Here is a 19,615-nt window from a genome sequence, read left to right on the forward strand (position 1 = left end):
AAAGAATAGCGCAAGAAATATATTTTTCATCGTTATATCAAGACAAAAAGAAAAGCTCAAAAATATACAGCTAATTTTGAACACATGGCCAAGGAAATGCTTTGATAAGTGTAATAGTGATTACATTACCACTCTGAAAACAGTCCAAAGAAATATGTATGTTATAATGAGACTATCGTCAAACTGCAGCGGAATCATCACTGACAAAAATTCAAATTTTTTGCAGCTGTCATGTAGTTACAGCAAGTTTTTCCATGGCAGATTGCTGGGATTCTTGCTGGAACTACATAGTACCAGCAACAATTTAAATTTCTGTCAACCGGGTAGTGATATCGGGGAGAGTAGTATGAGGATGAACCTCGTTGTTGTACCATCCAAGCCTATCACTTCTAGCCACAACTAATTTTAAGCGAGAAATAATCGGGTTATGTTAAACTTAATAAAATGTACACCACATTTTGCACTTGTTTCCCATTCGAGAGAATTTGTTTTTGCTCGACCATGCGCAGGATGAGCTTTTCGTAGCTCTATTGATCTTGGGTTTTTTCCTCAAATGTCGAGTAAGTTTTATTGAGCCTACCTTATTATTTACTTCCTTGCAAAGAAGAGCCGTGCAAAAGAACAATAATTTTTATTCGCTAACCGCATCTCCGTTTCTGTGTGTTTTCTTCGGTGTTATCAACGATTCCTTCGATTCGGTGGTGTCCACACTCGTCTGCAGTATTGACCGTCTCAAAGAACAACAAGTTTCGATCCAGAAAGACCCCACATTAGCTCACTTCCGTCGCCGTTGCGGTGCGAAGGTAGGTTGGAATGGTTCCAAGTTTTTACGAAGGAATATGTAAGAAAAACAGTTAGGTTTCTTATAAGATTAGCGGTGTTATCCAAGTGCTTTAAGTCACAGCGATGCAGGTCGGCTGATGTTTTTTTTCCTTCTTCGTGGGTTCTCTGCAGGGACCCTCCTTAGCTATAGTGACTGATTCATCGGTATCGTTTTCACCGCAACTGATAAGCGAATGTACGGAAAAGTGCGCTTTTATCACCTGTGTTTATTTTAATGCCGTCGCACTCGTGAAGGTTTGTTGCCGAATCAACCTTATTTGGATGTTTACGGATTCGGACATCGCGATGACGGTGTCTTTGTGTTTCTCAGCGCACCCTGGCTAGGCTCGAAGAGGCATACCGCTCGAACAACGAAATGATTATCAACCGAGTTGTGCCTTGTGGGCTCGCATCTTATCAGTTCGGCAAGCGGATGCCCACAGTTCAACGGTTGCATATTGTAGGGATGGAACGAGCGTACAAAATCGAATTGAAAATTGACGATAATAGTATAATCATCATCGCTTCCATCTGAGGGTATACTGCAGCTTAATAGGGAAGAGTGATCCCCAAAGCAAAGAAACAACAGATGTCGACGCCAGCGGAAGGACGGTTGATTATCGTTTTTTATTGGAGTTGGACCGGTTCAGCCGGTCCACAGTGGATGCTGACTGCCAATAGTAATATGTTTGTTTTTTTACAACAATTCTGCTCCCCTCCAACATAGGACCGCATCGTAAAGGATATTACGGGTGGCGTGCATTCATCCCCCATTCCGGTGAACTAGTCGCAAGCATTTGCATCACCAGAGGCAATCACAATCGTCCACATTATCAACTTCACTTGCGCCCAACAGTAGAACGCAGATCACGTGGTTCGAACTACAAAATCGAGAGAAAAATCATTCGTCAATTTTCGATGCAAAATAGAATGATCCTCTCACCGGTGACAGTTGAGCTGCAGTAGACCCCGCACTGCGCCGTGGCGAAGATCAAGCTACGGATTATTCGAACCGGATCCTGGTAGACATTTACGTTCGAAGGAACGGTCTCGCGTCCGTTCGTTTTCGGCACGTTCGGCTTTTTTGCTTATCGATAGTGTTGCAGAGCAGTGTGGTGAGTATTTTTAGTGCACTTTGCGAATACTAAACTCAGTTGCACTCTCTGTAAATATTTGCGGTCAAAGTAAGCGTAGTCCGATCGCTAATGATCGGACGCTCGTTACGGCCTTGTTCCCCGTCGATATTGTTTGGGGTTTTATGTTGTTTAGTAATCGTAGCGCTTTTCCTCTCTTACATTTAACTAAACCGTGTAAGCTCCTGAATTGATTTGTGCTCGATGTAACAGAGTTTGTTTGCCTTGGTAAAATGTGCCAATTGGCGGTCGTAATTAGTAAAGTGGCGCCAGGTCGGAATTTGCTATCAGTGCGATTGTCTATCAATGCATTGCATGATCTTGGCACGGCTTTGGCATGGGTTAATCGTGTCCGTTGTATGCAGTTATCTGCTAATGAGAACTAGACCAAATAGGTATATTTTAGCTCATAAAACTGTTTTTGTTATTGAGCTAAAATATACCTATTTGGGTTATTGAGCTAAAATATATCTGCTAATGAGAACTAGACCAAATAGGTATATTTTAGCTCATAAAACTGTTTAGGGTTATATTGAATGAAATATTTATGATATTGCATAACATTTCAAGAACCTACAAAAATACGAATAAACATACTTTGAATATGAGTATATTCCTAATACTTTGAACCACTATTACCGTTAACTAAGTTTGTGTTTAAACTATAATAATTTTATTCTTTCGAATATTTTTTTCAGCGAATAATCTAATTTTCGCATTGTTAAATTTCCACAAGTTTGGTTCTTATGTAAGAGAACAGTTTGTTTTTTTTTAATATATAATTTTAATAAGTTTGAAATTAAAGTTTGGTTGCAAAAACTTGTTTTTAGTTTGTGAAAATGGTTATGCAATAAGAGAGACATTGGAAACACAAAAAATTGTGGTACAGGGCTTCTAACTGAATTAAATAAAACTGTAGCCCAAAAAATTATGGTTCAAATGATTGATTCCTTTCTTCCTTCTTTCTTGCAGTCCATCAGTACGCCGCAAAGTTGAAGGATTTGCAAGGCTGTAGCTCTTAGAACACAATGGGGCAGTCACTGTCGGAGCCGGAAACCTCAAAAGCGACGGAATTTTGCCAGAATGATTACTACAAAGTTGGCTCCAGCTGCATGCAGGGCTGGCGAATGCACATGGAAGATTCCCACACGCACATACTCTCGCTGCCGGACGATCCGGGGACGGCGTTCTTCGCTGTGTACGATGGACACGGTGGGGCGAAGGTGGCCGAATATGCCGGCAAGCACCTGCACAAGTACATCACGCGCCGGCCGGAGTATGGCGAAGACCTGAAGCAGGCGCTCCAGCGCGGTTTTCTCGATCTCGATGAGGCCATGCTCAACAATGAAGCGTTGAAGGAGCAGATGTCCGGCTCGACGGCCGTCGCCGTCGTGATCAAAGACAACCGGCTGTACTGTGCCAATGCGGGCGATTCACGTGCGATCGCTTGTGTAAACGGGCGCCTGGATGTACTGTCGTTCGATCACAAGCCAACGAACGTTTCGGAGATGAAACGAATCCATAACGCCGGTGGTTACGTAGAGTATAATCGTGTGAACGGGTATCTGGCGCTTTCGCGTGCGCTCGGGGACTTTGGGTTGAAGCGCAACCAGGAGAAAAAGCCCGAGGAGCAGATGGTAACGGCGTACCCGGACGTGGAGGAACGCGAAGTGGACGAGCGGTGGGATTTTCTGGTGATTGCGTGCGATGGCATCTGGGATGTGCTGTCGAGCCAGTCGGTGCTGGAGTTTGTGCAGGACAAACTGGCGCAGGGTATGTACCCGCAACAGATTTGCGAGAACCTGATGGAGCGCTGCCTGGCACCGGACTGCCAGATGGGTGGTATCGGGGGCGACAACATGACGGTCATCATCGTATGCTTTCTGCACGGGCAACCGTTTGAACAGCTGATTGGACGGTGCAAGGAGGCGGTGGCGAAACGGGAGGCCAAACTGTTAAAGCGATTCCAGGCTAAACATTCAAACGGGGAACAGACGACGGTGACGACAACAGCCGCCAGTCCGCTAACCGTGACGACGGGTTCGGATGGTTCAGAAAAGACAGGTGCGAATAACGAAGATGATGATGATGATGATGATGATGATGGGGATAAGAACCGATACGCTCGAAATGGTCGATCAGAGGACGAATCTTCCGGCAGCGATAATGAGCTGTTGGAGGGCGCACGAACACCTTCCCTACAGACACACGACGTGGCGGAGAAGGACGCCTCCCAATCTACACCGAAAACCTCCGTACTACCCGCACAGGAAGACAGCTCTCCCTCGGCACAGGACAAAAGCGTAAAAAAGTCACCAGACAAAAAGAAATCCGCACTAGTGGAAAGTGAGGACGATACTAGCGAAGAAGGGGTGGATTTGAAGTGAAATCCTTGAGCAGTCAATGATGGCTCGAGACTAGGGTAATTTTGTGTTGGTTGTTATTGACTCGGTGCCGTTCGGAGACCGATGCGATGTGAGATATGCGTGTGGTTGTGTGGAATAGTAGTCTGATCGTAATTGTGGCTCGAGCTAGACATTGGCCATGAGTATAGTACCATAGTTGTCCGATAAGAGTTGTGGAAGGGGAGATTGTTTTTAGCCTTTTTGTTACACACCTGTCCGTCACCGTACGTTTAAACGCCGGTTGCGAACGGTCGTGTCCCATCTGTTGTGCTCCCAGTTTTAGCATTAAAATATTTCCCCCTTTTTTAACGCTATTTCTTTACCTTTCGGTGGATAGTCATATTGGTAGGGAAGGTTAACTTTTTTATTTTTTACTTGTATCTTGTTCGATAACGCTAGCGAATACCAAATAATTAAAAGATAACTCATGTAAGCCCAAGCTGATAACGTCGAGGATCTGACGATCTACACGACAGTCTTGGTGAGGAATAGCATACCAATATGCTTACATATTAGATTACATAATATGCATGCAATATGCAAAAAAAAAAACATCCTTAAATGGTACTCTGCTCCTCGGGTGCGACACGGCATGCGTGTGAGTGCGTGTGTGTGTGTACGCTCCCGTCATCGTAACTCTGATACGCTTCTTAGTGAAAAATACGTAGCAAACAAAAAAACGGTTCTGGATGGTAATGGATTTTTTCCTCCTTCCTACTGCAGGCATGCATCCTCTCTACAGCCCTGTGCGTACAGGGAGCTAGAAAAAAAAAACCGGTAGAGAAAAACGGTAGTGTCGAATGGAAATATTTCTAATCAATAACACACACTCTCGTGCCCCGATTTATCTTGCCGTGCGATCCCCTAAAGCGATACCGTTCCTGTACATATGCTAAACTTTTTATAAAAAAAAACACTGCTAATGAGAGTTTAACAAAACCAAAAGGGTACGAGACATCACTAGGCGCTAAGCAAAAAAGCATAAGAAACAAAACTACTGGTAGCAAAAGCAAAACCAACACAACTGTGTTAGTTAGTTCAATGCGTTCGGGCTTTGGGCAGGGATTTAATGTCTACCGGAGAAACGCGCGCGAGGCGTCTGATAATACTAGAACTGATGTTGATAGAAAGAAATATCCTTCGCTGTAAACTATCCTACATACAGATACAAAAAGCATATACCTATATATATATATATATATAAATATATATTTTCTACTTTCGAAGTATAGATCAGCCGAAAATAAATTCGCGGGCGTTAAGAGCTACGTTCTTTGAAGTTGTCTCAGTTTTTATTGCTTTTCCGAAAGTACATTTCATTTAGTCTGCTGTAGAATGACTCATTTCGAGACGTAGCACGTGCTAGTTGATCGGAACAAGTTTTTGTCATAATTGTATCGGGTACACATGTTCTGTGATGGTTTAATGTGTGGTCTAGTGAACTCCTCGTAAACTCTATTTTTAAAACAAAGAGTGATACGTTCAAAATATACTTGGCAGTATAGCAGTTCTATTAATTCCTTTTTTAATTTGTTCCAAAAAGGAAATGCCAGTTTGGTTCAAAACGTAAACCAGGGGTAATTTTTAAATTTTGCGCTACTAATAACATACCCTCATTGTTGGCGGTAAAACTATGATTTTGTCATAATTGAATCAAAACTAGGGAAATATAGTGCTATTCTACTATCAAGAAATATGAAAAAAAAGAACAATAAAAATGGGAAATATTGAAACAAAATTCTAGATAAGCTAAGATAAATTTGCGTTACAACTTGTCTAAAATGAAAAAAGTTATTCAATGATGGTCGTATTCGTTTCAGCATGTAATTCTTCATCACTACACGTTTCATTCTTTAACGTTTACTTCATTGAAGCTCATTCGGCCATGTCCAGTGTTATAACACATTCTGCTAAAACCATACATCCTTCAAAAGTTGTTATTACCAATTCATTATCAATAAATGTTCGGAATAGTCTTTTATAATATTATTTTTTTCATGTTCATTTTCTATTCTAAATGTATTTATTTATTCGTATATTAACGATTGTTAGAGCACCTAAAAACCATAAACAATTTTTAAATTAATATATGATGTATCTTGGTATTGTTTCATATGTATGCCATTTTGATACGGACGGGCCAGACGGTGTTGTTTTGTATTCTACGTTCAACTGGTTGTTTAACTGGTAACCTATAATGAAGGTGGCAATGATTGTTTTGGTACGGAACTATCGGTAACTATGGCAACGATATTTTATATCTAATCCATCCAGTACACGTGCACTTCAAAATCGTGGATAAACTCCAACCGTCTCCTCCGGTACGTTTTTGCCATCACGGTTAGTTTGTACGGTTTGCCACGCTGGAGCTTTCGGTTCGCGTACAGGTGTACCGCACCGGATGTCTGGTGCATCTTTTCCATCGAGAAAATGTGCGCGTACCGTCGATCACGCAGCGTCCACGAGGTGGTATACTCCAGTGCACGTTGTGCCACCGGAATGGTCACGATGGCAAGGGCCTGATACGGGTTGAATCGGTCCAGTTCGACGATAAGGAACGATACCGTTTGACCGGCATGTACCCCGTTCGAGCAGCGGGCCCGGGCCATCGTGCAGTTGAGGACGCAGATATTGCGCTCGTAATCCTGTTCGTACTGCGGCGGACACGAGGTAAACACACACAGGTAACTTCCGCGCGTGTTAATGCAGGAATACTGTTCGCCACACTCGTCCATCTGTAGGGCACACTCGTCAATGTCCTGACAGCGTCCATTTTCCCACTGTAAACCCTTCGGACAGCTTGGAGTGACGCGCATCATCGGTTCATTCCGTTTGCGCTTGATCGTGCAGGTTTTTCCGTCCTTGGAGAGCAGTGCCCGTTCCGGGCAGAAGCATTGGTAGCTGCCGGGAGTGTTGGTGCAAAAGTGGGAACACTCGTGTGTACCCTCACGACATTCATTCACATCGACACACTGCATTTCCTGGAACAGGTACCCGTCGGGTCCCTCGGAGTCGTCGTATTTGGCAGCATATCCTGCCGCACAGTCACACCGGAAGTTTCCGATCGTGTTCGTGCACACCTGGCCTGGTTCGGAGCAGTAGCCTTCGGCACACTCGTCCACATCGATGCAGGTATGGTTGGAGGGATTGTATACGAAACCCTCCATACATGTGATGATCGTAGGAGAGGATGATATTGTTGGATTGCCGAAGTTTAGTGTGAATGCGGTAGTGTCGTTGGAAAGGCGTACCGTATTCGTCATCGTCACCGTAATACCGAGTGGACTGGGATTTGGCACCGGTGCAGGTATGTCTACATACTCGATCGGTGCCGCCTCGGCGTACTCATACTTGCGTACCACCTGGAAGTCCCTCTCATCTTGCGAGTTGTCGTTCTCTTCATAGTCGGAGTGATCGAAATCGTTCGAAGGTTCGGAACGACCCGGATGCCCTGCCGACGGGTGGGTCTGCGTATCGTAGACCAGTAGTGGCGTCAGCGGTTTACTCGGTTCCATCGTCTTGATGAGGGCATCGTTGCGGCACCGTTTCGTGCCACACTGTTCATGCTCGACGTTAGCCCCGGCGCACGGTTTTCCGCCCGCTTTCGGTTCCGGATTGTTGCAGAACCGTTTGCGGCTCTTGATTCCTTTGCCGCACGTTTTGCTACACCGTGTCCACGCTGTCCACTCGGACCAACCGCCATCGACGTGGCACTCTTGCTGCTTGCAGCTCTTCACCTCACTCTCCGAACCCTCGCACGCTCGCCCACCATGCCGTGGGGTCGGATTGGAGCAGCTTCTCCAGCGGAGGCTACGACCAAAGCCACACGGTTCGCTGCAAGCGGTCCAGCTAGACCATTCCGTCCACCCGCCATCGACGGGACAGTACTTAGCAGGACACGGTTCCTCTTCGGCGTCCTCTCCGATGCACGGTTTGCCACCGAGCGATGGAGCCGGGGAGTTACATTTTCGGTGGCGACTACGCACCGATCGATTCCCGCTGAACTCAGTCACGCACCCGAGCGAGCAGTTGCTCCAGCTGCTCCACTCACTCCAGCCCCCGTTGACGGGACACGGTAGAAGCTCGCAGGATTTCAGCTGAACGTTTTCACCGTGGCAATTGTACTGATCTCCGTGTGCCGGGGAACCGTTGAGTAGGAGACAGATGCGCGATCGGAACTGCGTACCAGTGCCGCACGTGGCACTGCACGCCGACCAAGCACCCCAAGGGGACCAACTCACCGGGACTGCGAAAGACAAACAAACAAGGACAAGGGGAGGGTGAATAAATCAAACTAATCTAATAATCATTTGATTGTGAACACCCACCATCGATCGTCACATGGAACTCGCGGCTGATCTGTCCCAGTACGTTGCTTGCCGTGCACTGGTAGCTCCCTGCGTTGGTCAGTTTAGCCGCTAGCATCCGCAACGTTTGTCCATTCGCACCGAAGAAGTAGTCCGCGTCGTGCTTCTCCAACCGGGTGCCATCTTTCGTCCACGTTACGGTCGCTTCCGGGCTTCCGTCCGTTTCGCACGCCAAATCCAAACTATGGTGCAACGAAACACGCTGCTCGAAGGAGTACTTCGGACCGGATTTCCACGTTGGAGGTGCCTGCACGACCAGGTGGAATAGTTTCTGGGCCGAACCGACCGTATTGTTCACGAAGCACGAGTACGTGACGGTACGCTCGATGGCGAACAGCTCGAGAATCGGATCCCGCTGCGGCAGCAGCTCGTTCCGGCGCTCGTCCAGGTAGTCCACCTTCATCCAGTGTACCGCGGGGATTGGATGTCCCAGGCTGGAGCAGTCGAGCGTAACATTGTCGCCGGCGGCAAGGGGAATTTCCTCCTGATCCGGCTGATCGGCGGACAGGTAGTTTTCTCCGAAGAGCAAACTGCTGATGATGGACGGTGGTACCATCACTTCCAGCTCGTAGTGCAGCTCGGTCTTACCGATTGGGTTCTCCCCGAAGCAGGTGTACGTGCCGGCGTCTCGCTGGCTTACGGAGGGCAGGAAGAAAGTGCTGCTCGATTGCTTCAGTCGGTTATTGTTCCGGTACCAGCCGATGGTTGGCTTCGGACTGCCGTCGATTGGACAGAACAGGAACATAGGTAACCCTTCCAGCAGCCGGATGGTCGTTTCGTCCGATTTCAGCCTTTCCGACCGTACGTACGGTGGCACCATGACGTCCAGTTTTGCCAGGTGCTCATCGAATCCGATCGCATTTTGTGCCATACACAGATATTTGCCCTTGTCTAGCAGGGAGGCCTTCGGTTGGCGCATTGTAAACCGGACGGCATACGGTGAAACGCGCACCGCGGAGAAACTGTGCATTTGTAGGCTTTTGTATAGGTTAGTTTTGACGCGATAGTTCTGGCCGATTACCATCGCCGGGCCATCGAGTTCGGCCGTGGATGCAAGCACTTCTCCTCGGTGGATGATACTTAGCACTGGAATAGGGTTACCTATGGCTTCGCAATCCAATTCGATGTTGTCACCGGCCAGGAGTGTTTGGCTTGGTGAGTAGGAGATTATTTTGGCAGGTTCTGCAAAGTTAAAGAATAACATAATTTATTTCAGAGTTTAAACTATAGAGATTGTTAAAGGAACTACAAAGAACTAGTAAAAATGTTGACAAGTTGAGATGTCTGTTTGCAATTTAAAAAAAAAACTATAACGTATAACGTAAACGTTAATTTCAAATTTGTCTATCAATGGAGCGTTATAGTGAAGTATTTACTTTATTTTATTTTATTTTTATAAAAAAAAATGTAAACCCCTAGCGGCGCCTTACTGTTTTCAAACAAAGCACCGAAATCTGACAAAAACGTCATTTTAGTTCTGGTTTACACTAAAAGATGCAATATATTGTTGAACTAATGTTCTTACCACGACTTTAAATTCAACCATCAACCAACCGAAAATATGCAAGTAGATTAAACTGATAAAAAATATACTTACGGTAAACAAGCACTTTGAAGGACTTTTTGTTTTGCCCAAAAATATTTTGAACATCACAGTGATACATTCCCGAATCATCCGGTTGTACATTCGTAAAGCTCAGCACTGTATCAAACTCATCCAGGGCATTGCTGAAGAAAATAGGAAGTTTTAACAAGAATTCTTCAAAAAATGGATGAAATAGACTTACTGCTCTTTAAGCCACTGATAGGAAGCGGGAGGGTTGGCTTGCATCTCACAGTCCAGCTCCACGTTATCACCAACGAAAACCTCGATCGATTGCAACGGATCATCGTAAAACTGTGGCGAAGTCATCACATCCAGCCGGTACACCTGGGTGGATTTGCCGAGTTCATTTTCAGCCACGCACGTGTAGAGATCGCTATGGTGCAGTGCAACATCGGGAATCGTAAGGTTGGCCGTCTGCGATACGACCTGATCCATTTCCACTCCGCGGTTCCAGTAGATGTTTGGCTTCGGTGATCCACTCGCCCGGCAAACCAGCTGGAAAGTTTCTCCGGACAGAAGGTTCACTTCCACCGCACTTTCATACGGTTTACCGGTTGACCACTTGTCGGCATCCTCGGGCGCCAGCTCACCTAACTCATCGCTCAGCTCCGCCGGATGGATCCTCTGGATGGACGGAGGTGACAGCACGCCTACCACGAACGACTGCCTATCACTTCCGGCACGGTTCTGCACGACACACGTGTACGTGCCTTCGTGCCGCGAGCGGATGTGCTCGATGATGAGCAGATTTTCACGCAGCTTCACGTCGGCCAGGTCGAAGTAGTCCTCGAGATTGCGCTCGTTCAGTTGCCACAGTAGACTCTTGTAGTTTTCAAACGGGCAGACGAGAATCAACGGATCATCGGCACGAACTTTCAGCGGCTCTATACTGTTGGTGAAATTTGGGTTGGACAATCTTTGCGGGGGACGCAGCACATTGACGAACATATTTTGACGGTCGACTCCTTCTGAGCTTTCGAGCAAACAGGTATAGGTACCGATGGAGGCGTTACTGTACGAAAGGTAAAGCTGACGATCGTTGGCCATTGTTGTACCATTGTATAACCACTTTGCATTTGGGGGAGGACTACCAGTTCCGAAGCATTCGAACCGAAGGGTGTCATTAGGTAGAAGCGTTACGTCAGAGTCCAGGGAAGATGTTATTTTTGGAGGATCTGAAAATGAAAATTGGTGGCAAGAAAGCATGAATTTATTTGTTGATGGTACGAAATTCAACCCATAGAGATAGTTGACTTGGGAGTAGTAAGCATTGACAATAAAAATTAATCAAAGTAGACGTTTTAAAATATTGTGCGCATTTAAACGGCACAGGTCACAGTGCAGACCCTAATCTTAAAAAATGAAATTACCGACATTTTACCAACGGGATTTGTGGTTCCGAGAGCGCATCAAAGCGGAACAAGTATCCCGCCTGCGGTTCGAGCAGAACTGGCAATCGCGGTTCAAAAACTGTTGCCTAGTACCTCAGCCAACCTGGAAACCCCCGGATGGATGGCCCGAACGACCGGTAACTTCCAGTGGTGAAATAGGAAGATTCGTTGGAGTACCCTTGCATCAAATTCTCCAGCCGGTGCCAACCTCATCATGCTGCTGTTGCAACCCACAATATGAAGATGGATGCACAATGTGATAAGAAATCCAAATTATTTACCTCGCACGGTCAAGTAGTGCATTTTTTGAAGGGTGCCATACTCATTCTCCACCACGCATCCATAGATACCGCTGTGGTCGTACGAACTGTTGGAAATTTGCAGTCCTTGCTCGGTAACTTCAACTCCAAACCCTTGTGCAATCGGTGCTCCGTTAAACGTCCAGTGAATAGTAGGCTGGGAAGTAAACCAGAAACGATGCAGTGCTAAGATTTTTTGTTCTTTTTAATTTGTGTGAATAAAAATTTACCTCCGGTATTCCCCATCCAAAACATTCCAGCAACGCATCTTGTCCTGTCGTGATTTGCAAGGAAATATCCAACGCACCCTTCACTTCGGGAGCTCCGAATACTTCAACGCTGATAACTTGCTCCGCCGTACCATACTCATTTGCTCCGATGCACCGATACAGTCCAGCCTTGTCGTAGGATACTTCCAGAATTTGTTGTTTTAATTTAGGATTTTCAAACGAAGTTACCGGTTCCCACGTAATCTTAGGTTCCGGAATGCCGTCGATTGAGCAGTTTAGTTGTATCGAGTCACCAACCTTTGCCTTCACATTTCGAGGTGCTAAGGCGGTTGGAACTGCACCAAGGATCAATTCGAGTGAGGAAGATGTGTTTCCTAGTGGGTTACTAGCAACACATGCATACTTTCCCTGAACGGCCTCGCCAAAGGAGTCTCTAAAGGTGAGCGTTTTATTGTCGTTTTCTAGTTGAAACTGTCCGCCGGACATGTCGATCGGTTTGCCATTCAACTGCCATTGGACGGTTGGTTCCGGTAGGCCCACTACTTCGCATCCGATGGAAGCTACTTTGCCCTCACTGCGGACCACTTTAGCATCTGTTGGATTAACAGTTTCACCATCCAGTACCATTGCTTCTACCTCCGGTGGAACCATCATTCGTAGCTGAAGGATCATTGCGTCCGCTCCGTGTTTATTGGAAAAGATGCACGTATAGCTGACCTCGTTGTGTGCTTGGAAGTCGTCGATCGTAAGCAAATAACGCACAGCATTACGCGACTGATCGTTATCGAGCGATACGCGTATGTTGTCGATTGATTCTTCCGGGCTGCTCTCAAACGTTCCTCCCTGGCTGGTCCAGATGTATTCGTTGAGTGGCTGGCAGAGCTCACAGGAGCAGTTAAGCGTGATCGACGATCCAGGTGCCACGTAGATGGTCGTATCCTGAGGTTTAATGATAACTGGTGCATCTATTAAGAAAGATAGGAAAATGGATTTGTAGGAAGACCTAATGCAACACACGACCATTTACAGTCTTACCATTAGCTGCACCTTCCAGGACAAACGTTTGCCTCACAAATCCATACACGTTTCTTCCCTCGCATACGTACAGGCCCTCCTTCTGCGGTGCCATGGTGAATCGGATCGTGTTCCCACTCGCGTCATACGGTTCGAGCTCGTCGGTTTGATCCAGCGACTGATAGTACCACTGGTATTCCGGTGCGGGCAATGCATCGATTTCACATTCCATCTCGACCAACGTTCCGTATTCCTCCAGCAGTGCCACATTGGCCAACGACGTCTTGGGAGCGTATTCGACCACTATCGTACTGTTCTCACTCGTCACACGCTCTCCAGCGATGTCCGCGTAGCAGGTGTAGTTACCGGAATGGCGTTGCCCAATGTCCTCCAATTCGAGGTACGATTTTCCCGTAGCCATCTCCAGTGGATTTCCATTGTGTGTCCAGTGGAGCTGCGATTTTCCATCGATTTGATCCAAAATACATCGCAGAGCGATGAACTGTTCGAATTCGATGGCAAGGGTGTACTTTGGTAGCAGCCTAATTGTAGGCTTGTGTTGAGGAGTTACTGCACAAGGCAAAACCATTCAATTTATAACAAATATAACGAAACCTTCTCGGTTCATTCTCACCTCGAACGGAAACTACTTGCTCGTCGTTTCCAATTTCGTTTTTTGCTGAACAAGTGTACTTTCCAGCATCCTTCGTGGTCACATTAGCTAGCAGCATCGATAACACATTCGATTGGCTTAGAAAAGAAAAGTAAAAGGAAAGGTGTACTTATTTACTTAATTTGAAATTAACTGCTTTTTTGTCAACAATTGAATTCGTAATGCAGGAAGGAATTAATGGGATTAATATATTTTAGAAATGATTGATTAAATTTTTATATTTATTTTTAGACAGCGGGTAATATTTATTAAATTAAAAAAACAAATACTAAACATCATAGAGCGTGTCGTCTTGTACAAACCCAAAGATTGGGTCGGAAGTCAATCTTACGACACCAGAGCCCTAAATGGTTGTAGGTCGTGTTCGAACTCAAATGTGAGCTGTAATGTACTGGCCATCTCTGATGAATACATATTTTACTAACAATTATCGTCAATGTCTAACAGACGCAAATATCAACAAAGCGACAAGCGAGTAAGATCCAAGTAAACTGAAACAGTTGCCTTTATGACGAGAAGATTACGCGATGTGACTACTTTGATTCGACCCCTGACCTACCCTCTAGGATCGTACCGCATCGGGTTAGTTCTTTTGGAGAGAAGTAAAATCATAATTCAATTCAGGCAAACCAGCTACTGAATCGTTTAGTACTACCCATTACTACCCAAGATTAAGCAATGTATACTGATGTGTTCGTAGACAAACATGAAAATCATCTCAAGACCAAATAAAATTCTACTCCATTTTTTAAATGTTACGACACTCATCTAAAAGAGTTCATCATCAATGGTTAACATCGCCTTATAAAAGAAACGACTAATAAAAGTTTTATTACATCAAGGAAAGCAAATTATACGCAAAGAAAGATTCGCTTCGTTTAACATGATATGAAGATTTCTTACTCAAAGTGTCGTTGAAGGATCTCTGTTCCATTTAACTGCCAGCTTGCATTCAATGGGAATGGCGACTGAATTCGGCAGTCCAACATGAACGTATCCCCTTCGATCAGGTCCAGCACGTGGGCGTAGCCAACGGTGACTTCCGGCGGAGTATGAGCGATCGCCTGAAGGGCCGTCGAAAGCAGCCGCTGCAGTGGTTCATCATTACTACTTTTCCCATTGATTGTTAGCTTAAACTGTTGGCGTGGTGTATCGAACGCATCGGTACGATAGAGCGCCTTCGTTCCCGGAACCAGCTGAAGTGGGAGGGAAAACTCAAACATTTTCCCTCCGGGAGAGCCCGCGTTGTGCGACGCGATCGTGACCGAATCGAGCGAACGGATCAAGGCCGGATCGGATGGTTCGATGGCGAGAAAGTTTGGCTTATGAAGAACCGGTTGATTCGAGAGTGAAACTGTGTCCTGTGGCTCTAGGAGGGAAAATCCAAACTTAAACTGAACCTCACTGTGGCCGGACAAGCGGACGGAGTGGGATGAGTTGGACGTCGCCTTGATGTTCCACTTTCCAGGACTGGGGTCCGCGACATTTACTACGCGTAGGTTTTCCAGGTTGAGTATATCGCGCGTCCGATTGTAGGGTGCATGCTGAGGATCAAGGATCTCTATCGTAGGTTTTACGCCTGCCACACTCACGCTAAACTCTTTCAGCGTACTGTCGACGTTGAGGTCAATGCTGTGCTGCTCAGGCAGAGCGGAGTCGATTGCCTTCAGCGGAACGTGACTTATGTCCATTGTGTTGCGGATCGCCAGCAGGACTTCTTCGATTTGATCCTTGCGTAGATCAAACACCTGCCCATTGCTAGCAGCGGCAATGTTGTTCATCACCTGGTAGCCCGGTGTCGTCTTCCCATCACAGAAACCCGTCAGCAGGAAGGTGATCGGAGTTTGCTTCTTCTGCACCAGCTGCATCACGCGCTGATCGAGCCGGAAGTCCTTCGCCGTCGCATCGGTGAACACGTACACAAACGAGTGAGGCAGTGCGGCCTCGATCGCGCTAGAAATGGCCTCTAGAGCCGCCTCAGGGCAATCGCCACCACCGATGATCTGCAGTTTGTCGAGGGCACTGAGCAGTTCGTCTTTGTTGCGCGTTACCAGCCTGGGACCAACGTGAGGATCGCGGAATGGGACGAATATGTAGTTAAAGATCGGATTGTTATCCTTCTGTGTAATTTCGGCGATGATGAGCCTAGCGGCATCGCGCAGCTGCTGTAGGTCGTCGAGCATGGATCCGGTTGCGTCAAAAACAATGACCAGACTTCGCTGGCCTTGCTTTGGTGGAAGCAGCGATTGCCGGTGCGCTGCAAGGGTGCGATTCAAATCCGGAAGGAGTACACTCGTTGGTCGACCTAAATCGCGTTGATCGGAGGACAGCGGAGCGGGCGTGACCAGCGGTTCCAAATTATACTCATTTTCCGCGATCGTCGGAAGAACTTGATGGTATTTTCTCTTTCCCAGGGGTTGAGTAAGGATGTTTTTTAGCTGTTCCTTCACCACTCGCGGATCACTGGATGCGTTGGATTCGTTGACCGTTTTTGGTACGCCAAGCAGGTCCAAAATCTCGCGGGATTCGGGTCGACTACGCAGAATGCTAACAATTTCCTTATCAAAGAGCGACGGTTCGTCACCCTGTGGAAGCGAATCCTGACCACTGCCATCGATCACGTCACCTTCGATGCCGAGCTCTGCTTCAGGAGCTTTATTATCATCGTTAGCAGGTTCCCACCACGGACTATCAGCGCTGTCGTGCTTGACCGGTGCCGCGGCGCTTCCATTGCGCGCGAGAAACTCCTCCGGATCACCGTTATCAGTATCAGTGCTGGTGTGGTTGATGCCTCCAGCATGACCATCGATTAGACCGCCATCAACCCCACCATCACCACCGTTCATTGATTGCTCCTGGTCCAACTGATGACTGGATGGGGTCACCCCGCGTCCGCCGGAGGAATCTTCAGCGTCATCTCCCGGGACGTTTGTTTTGATTTCATGTAAGTTGCCTTTGAGCAATCGGTCCCACAGTTCATCGTTATCAAGCTGATCCTCGGTTTCGCCAGCAGCAAGTGCACAGAGAATGACGAGAATCGCCAGAACAAGGGGCTCTTTTTGCATGATCAGTTTCATAACGACACACACTTCCTGCCGGATATTGAACGAGTTGCTCGATATTGCTTTATGAATTGCGCTTTCTATTTTGCATCACACCGACCCTTGCAGTCGACATCAATCCCGCTAGTTAATAAAACACAAATAACTGATTTTTCACCACGTTGAGAGATTGTTCAATTGTACACTGTGTTTAATTGTTGATCACTTCACCGCGCTGGTTTTTGAAGGTTAGTTTTTTCCCCTAATTGTTGATGAGATCACACCAGTTTTATGCTAGTATTTTTCAAAATAAATTAAATGATTTCAATCCGGAAACGCGATCGTCACTGCGGAGTGCACTGAAAACACGTGCGCATTGAAACGCGGCTACCGAGCAACTGATTAGTCTTATGGCGTGTGTTTGGTAGCTCCTTCTCGTTGAACAAAACACGACGATGACCAATTTTACATACGAATAACGGTTTTTTTGTATTCTCGCGGAAAGTCGCGACGAAAACGTTGGCCAGATGAACCAACGTCGCGGGCCAGTGCCGCCGCGAGTTTCCGCGACTTGTTTGAAATTAAATATGGCCGATTAGGGCTACTTTTAGGTTACTTTGACATTTTGGGTGATCACAATTTGTCGCAGAAAAGCCAGTAGCGGGATTGTCGCAGCGCCGTGTAGACGTTCGGTAAGTTTGTTGTAATAATCTTGGTTCGAAAACTAGAATAAATAGCAAAATTATACTTTCAACAAAATAGTCTGTCGTAATAGAACTTTTTTTTAGAGGTCACATGCGTCCCTCTCCACGTCGTTAATTCCGGCAAATTATCTATTATTTCACGCTTCGTAACCCGGGGTTTCTTACCTTTGTTCAAGTAACCCTAGTCAAAACGTAAATATTTTGCATTGACAACTGTCAATTGTTGAAATTGCTGCCGAGTGTTTTGTTTATCTGGCTTCATTTCATAAATAAGAAAATCAATCTGGAACGATGTTCACAGACGTGAACGTGGACGTTTTTGTGAGCAATTATACGATTATTGACCCAGAAATTTACCAACTATGGGTAGAAGGTTATTCCTGTGAGTAAAAAACCGATCCCTGCTTCAGGACCAAAACAGGTCAGAATGTGTAATTGTTTTAGATCTTTTCAGCTTTGGAAGCAGTTGCATTGCTTAAGCAAAAGGGAGGTATATTTGTCGAGGTGCAGCACGAGTTGATTGCATCGGACGTACAGGACCACTATCGCACCTACGCCATGCTGGAAAAGTTTCTCCATGCCCCGCCGAAGCTTTCCGGGCAGCTTACATTCCAAATCTGCCCACAGGACCGGTCGTTACTGATCGACAGTTACTACTCGCTCGATGATACGGTTGCCCGGGAGTTGTTTGGCAAGAAGTTCAACTCGCGCAATCGGAAGGACCTAGACGAGGTGGCAGAAAAAACGGGGGTGCGATTGAAGTCCTGCCGCCGTCAGTTCGATAATGTGAAGCGCATTTTTAAGGCCGTTGAGGAAACGCAGGGAAACATTGCGAATAACATTCGTCAGCATTTTGTACTGCCGGAGGAGTTGGCGCAGAAGTACGCAGCGGTAGTGTTTATAGCCTGTCTACGGTTTGAGACGACCAAGCGGAAGCTACAATATTTGAACTTTAAAGATTTTTACGAATGTGCTCAGGTGAGTTGAAGGTGCTGCACACCATACGACAGAGCAGTTTGTTACTTTAGACTTTTTTTACTTTAAAGGTATTGATGACTTACTGGACATATACTTATCAACACTCCGGTGCTGACTATTTGGATACCGAAATGGACAAAGAGTTTCTGCTGGATCTTCGCGACATACGAGATCTGTTGGACAAGGAAAAGGAAATAAAACAGTAAGTAATTTGTTGCTAATCAGATTTGCTCCTGTTTATCATGTTTGAATTAGCTTTTGGTTTCAATTTTGTTTGTTGGCTTGTAATATGACGGTGGAAAAATTGCACATCCTAAATTTTGTCTGCATTCATTTGTGCATGTACATTTCATACATTTCATTTCTATTGCGACTGGATAGTAATATCGTTGTTTATGTTTCCAGTTTAGTAGCTCTGCGTCTCAAGCCCACCCTTCTGGAGCGAGCATATCAGGAAGTTGAGAATAATTTTCGTACTTACTACCGGGCGATTATAATGATCGCTTGTAATCTACATCGAACGCGCGAGATGAGATTACTGTTTGTTGAGATGACGGAGCGTTTGATTGAGCCGTGGAAGCAAAACGGGTGGACAAAGGATCAAGTTCAGTTGTTTCTGCAGTGTATCTGGAAGTGCGTCTTGGATCTCGAGGTCCCCCGTGATAATCAAGACATCCGTTGTTTATGGGACCGGTACATGCAGGTCATGAATGTGTGTTTGTGTCGAATGTATCACTCTTAAACCTAAGCAGGTTCTTACATTACTGTACTTAGAATAAAGAATAACCTATGCAGTCAGTTGAAGTAAATACAATTAAATTATGCTGATAAAAACAACGAAGGAATACACTGTGAGCTTCTAATATTAATTTAATTCAATTCAAAAGTTTGATGCATAGTTGCAAATTAGTTTTAATTAATGAGAAAATCAAATTTCAAGAGCTTTAACATT

The 19,615-nt window shown here is 45.9% G+C and overlaps 3 protein-coding genes across 5 annotated transcripts; 2 read left to right on the forward strand and 1 right to left on the reverse strand.

The window, feature by feature from the left end:
* The first annotated feature begins 608 nt into the window (after nt 1-608).
* LOC131261158 (probable protein phosphatase 2C T23F11.1) lies at nt 609-5,639 on the forward strand. Of its 2 annotated transcripts, XM_058263094.1 has the most exons (3): nt 609-803; nt 1,550-1,937; nt 2,928-5,639. In XM_058263094.1, the coding sequence occupies exon 3, from the start codon at nt 2,984-2,986 to the stop codon at nt 4,340-4,342; it is 1,359 nt and encodes a 452-aa protein (XP_058119077.1). In that variant the 5' UTR covers nt 609-803; nt 1,550-1,937; nt 2,928-2,983; the 3' UTR covers nt 4,343-5,639. The 2 variants fall into 2 exon arrangements, with proteins under 2 accessions (XP_058119077.1, XP_058119076.1); XM_058263093.1 differs by lacking the exon at nt 1,550-1,937.
* Nucleotides 5,640-6,621: 982 nt separating this feature from the next.
* LOC131260790 (hemicentin-1-like) lies at nt 6,622-17,017 on the reverse strand. Its single transcript, XM_058262614.1, has 9 exons — nt 14,844-17,017; nt 13,902-14,017; nt 13,289-13,837; nt 12,254-13,218; nt 12,006-12,180; nt 10,515-11,508; nt 10,325-10,455; nt 8,689-9,909; nt 6,622-8,606 (listed from the first exon to the last, which is right to left on the reverse strand). Exons 1-9 carry the CDS (start codon nt 17,015-17,017, stop codon nt 6,622-6,624), a joined length of 8,310 nt encoding a protein of 2,769 aa, XP_058118597.1.
* A 908-nt stretch (nt 17,018-17,925) lies between these two features.
* On the forward strand, nt 17,926-19,526 carry LOC131272729 (acidic fibroblast growth factor intracellular-binding protein). Of its 2 annotated transcripts, none has more exons than XM_058274563.1 (4): nt 17,926-18,067; nt 18,140-18,663; nt 18,732-18,865; nt 19,069-19,526. In XM_058274563.1, the coding sequence occupies exons 1-4, from the start codon at nt 17,977-17,979 to the stop codon at nt 19,403-19,405; spliced, it is 1,086 nt and encodes a 361-aa protein (XP_058130546.1). In that variant the 5' UTR covers nt 17,926-17,976; the 3' UTR covers nt 19,406-19,526. The 2 variants fall into 2 exon arrangements, with proteins under 2 accessions (XP_058130546.1, XP_058130547.1); XM_058274564.1 differs by having other exon boundaries at nt 18,015-18,067; nt 18,130-18,663.
* The last annotated feature ends 89 nt before the right edge of the window (nt 19,527-19,615 follow it).

This window comes from Anopheles coustani, chromosome 3 (assembly GCF_943734705.1).
Source record: "Anopheles coustani chromosome 3, idAnoCousDA_361_x.2, whole genome shotgun sequence".
NCBI classification, from domain to species: domain Eukaryota; kingdom Metazoa; phylum Arthropoda; class Insecta; order Diptera; family Culicidae; genus Anopheles; species Anopheles coustani.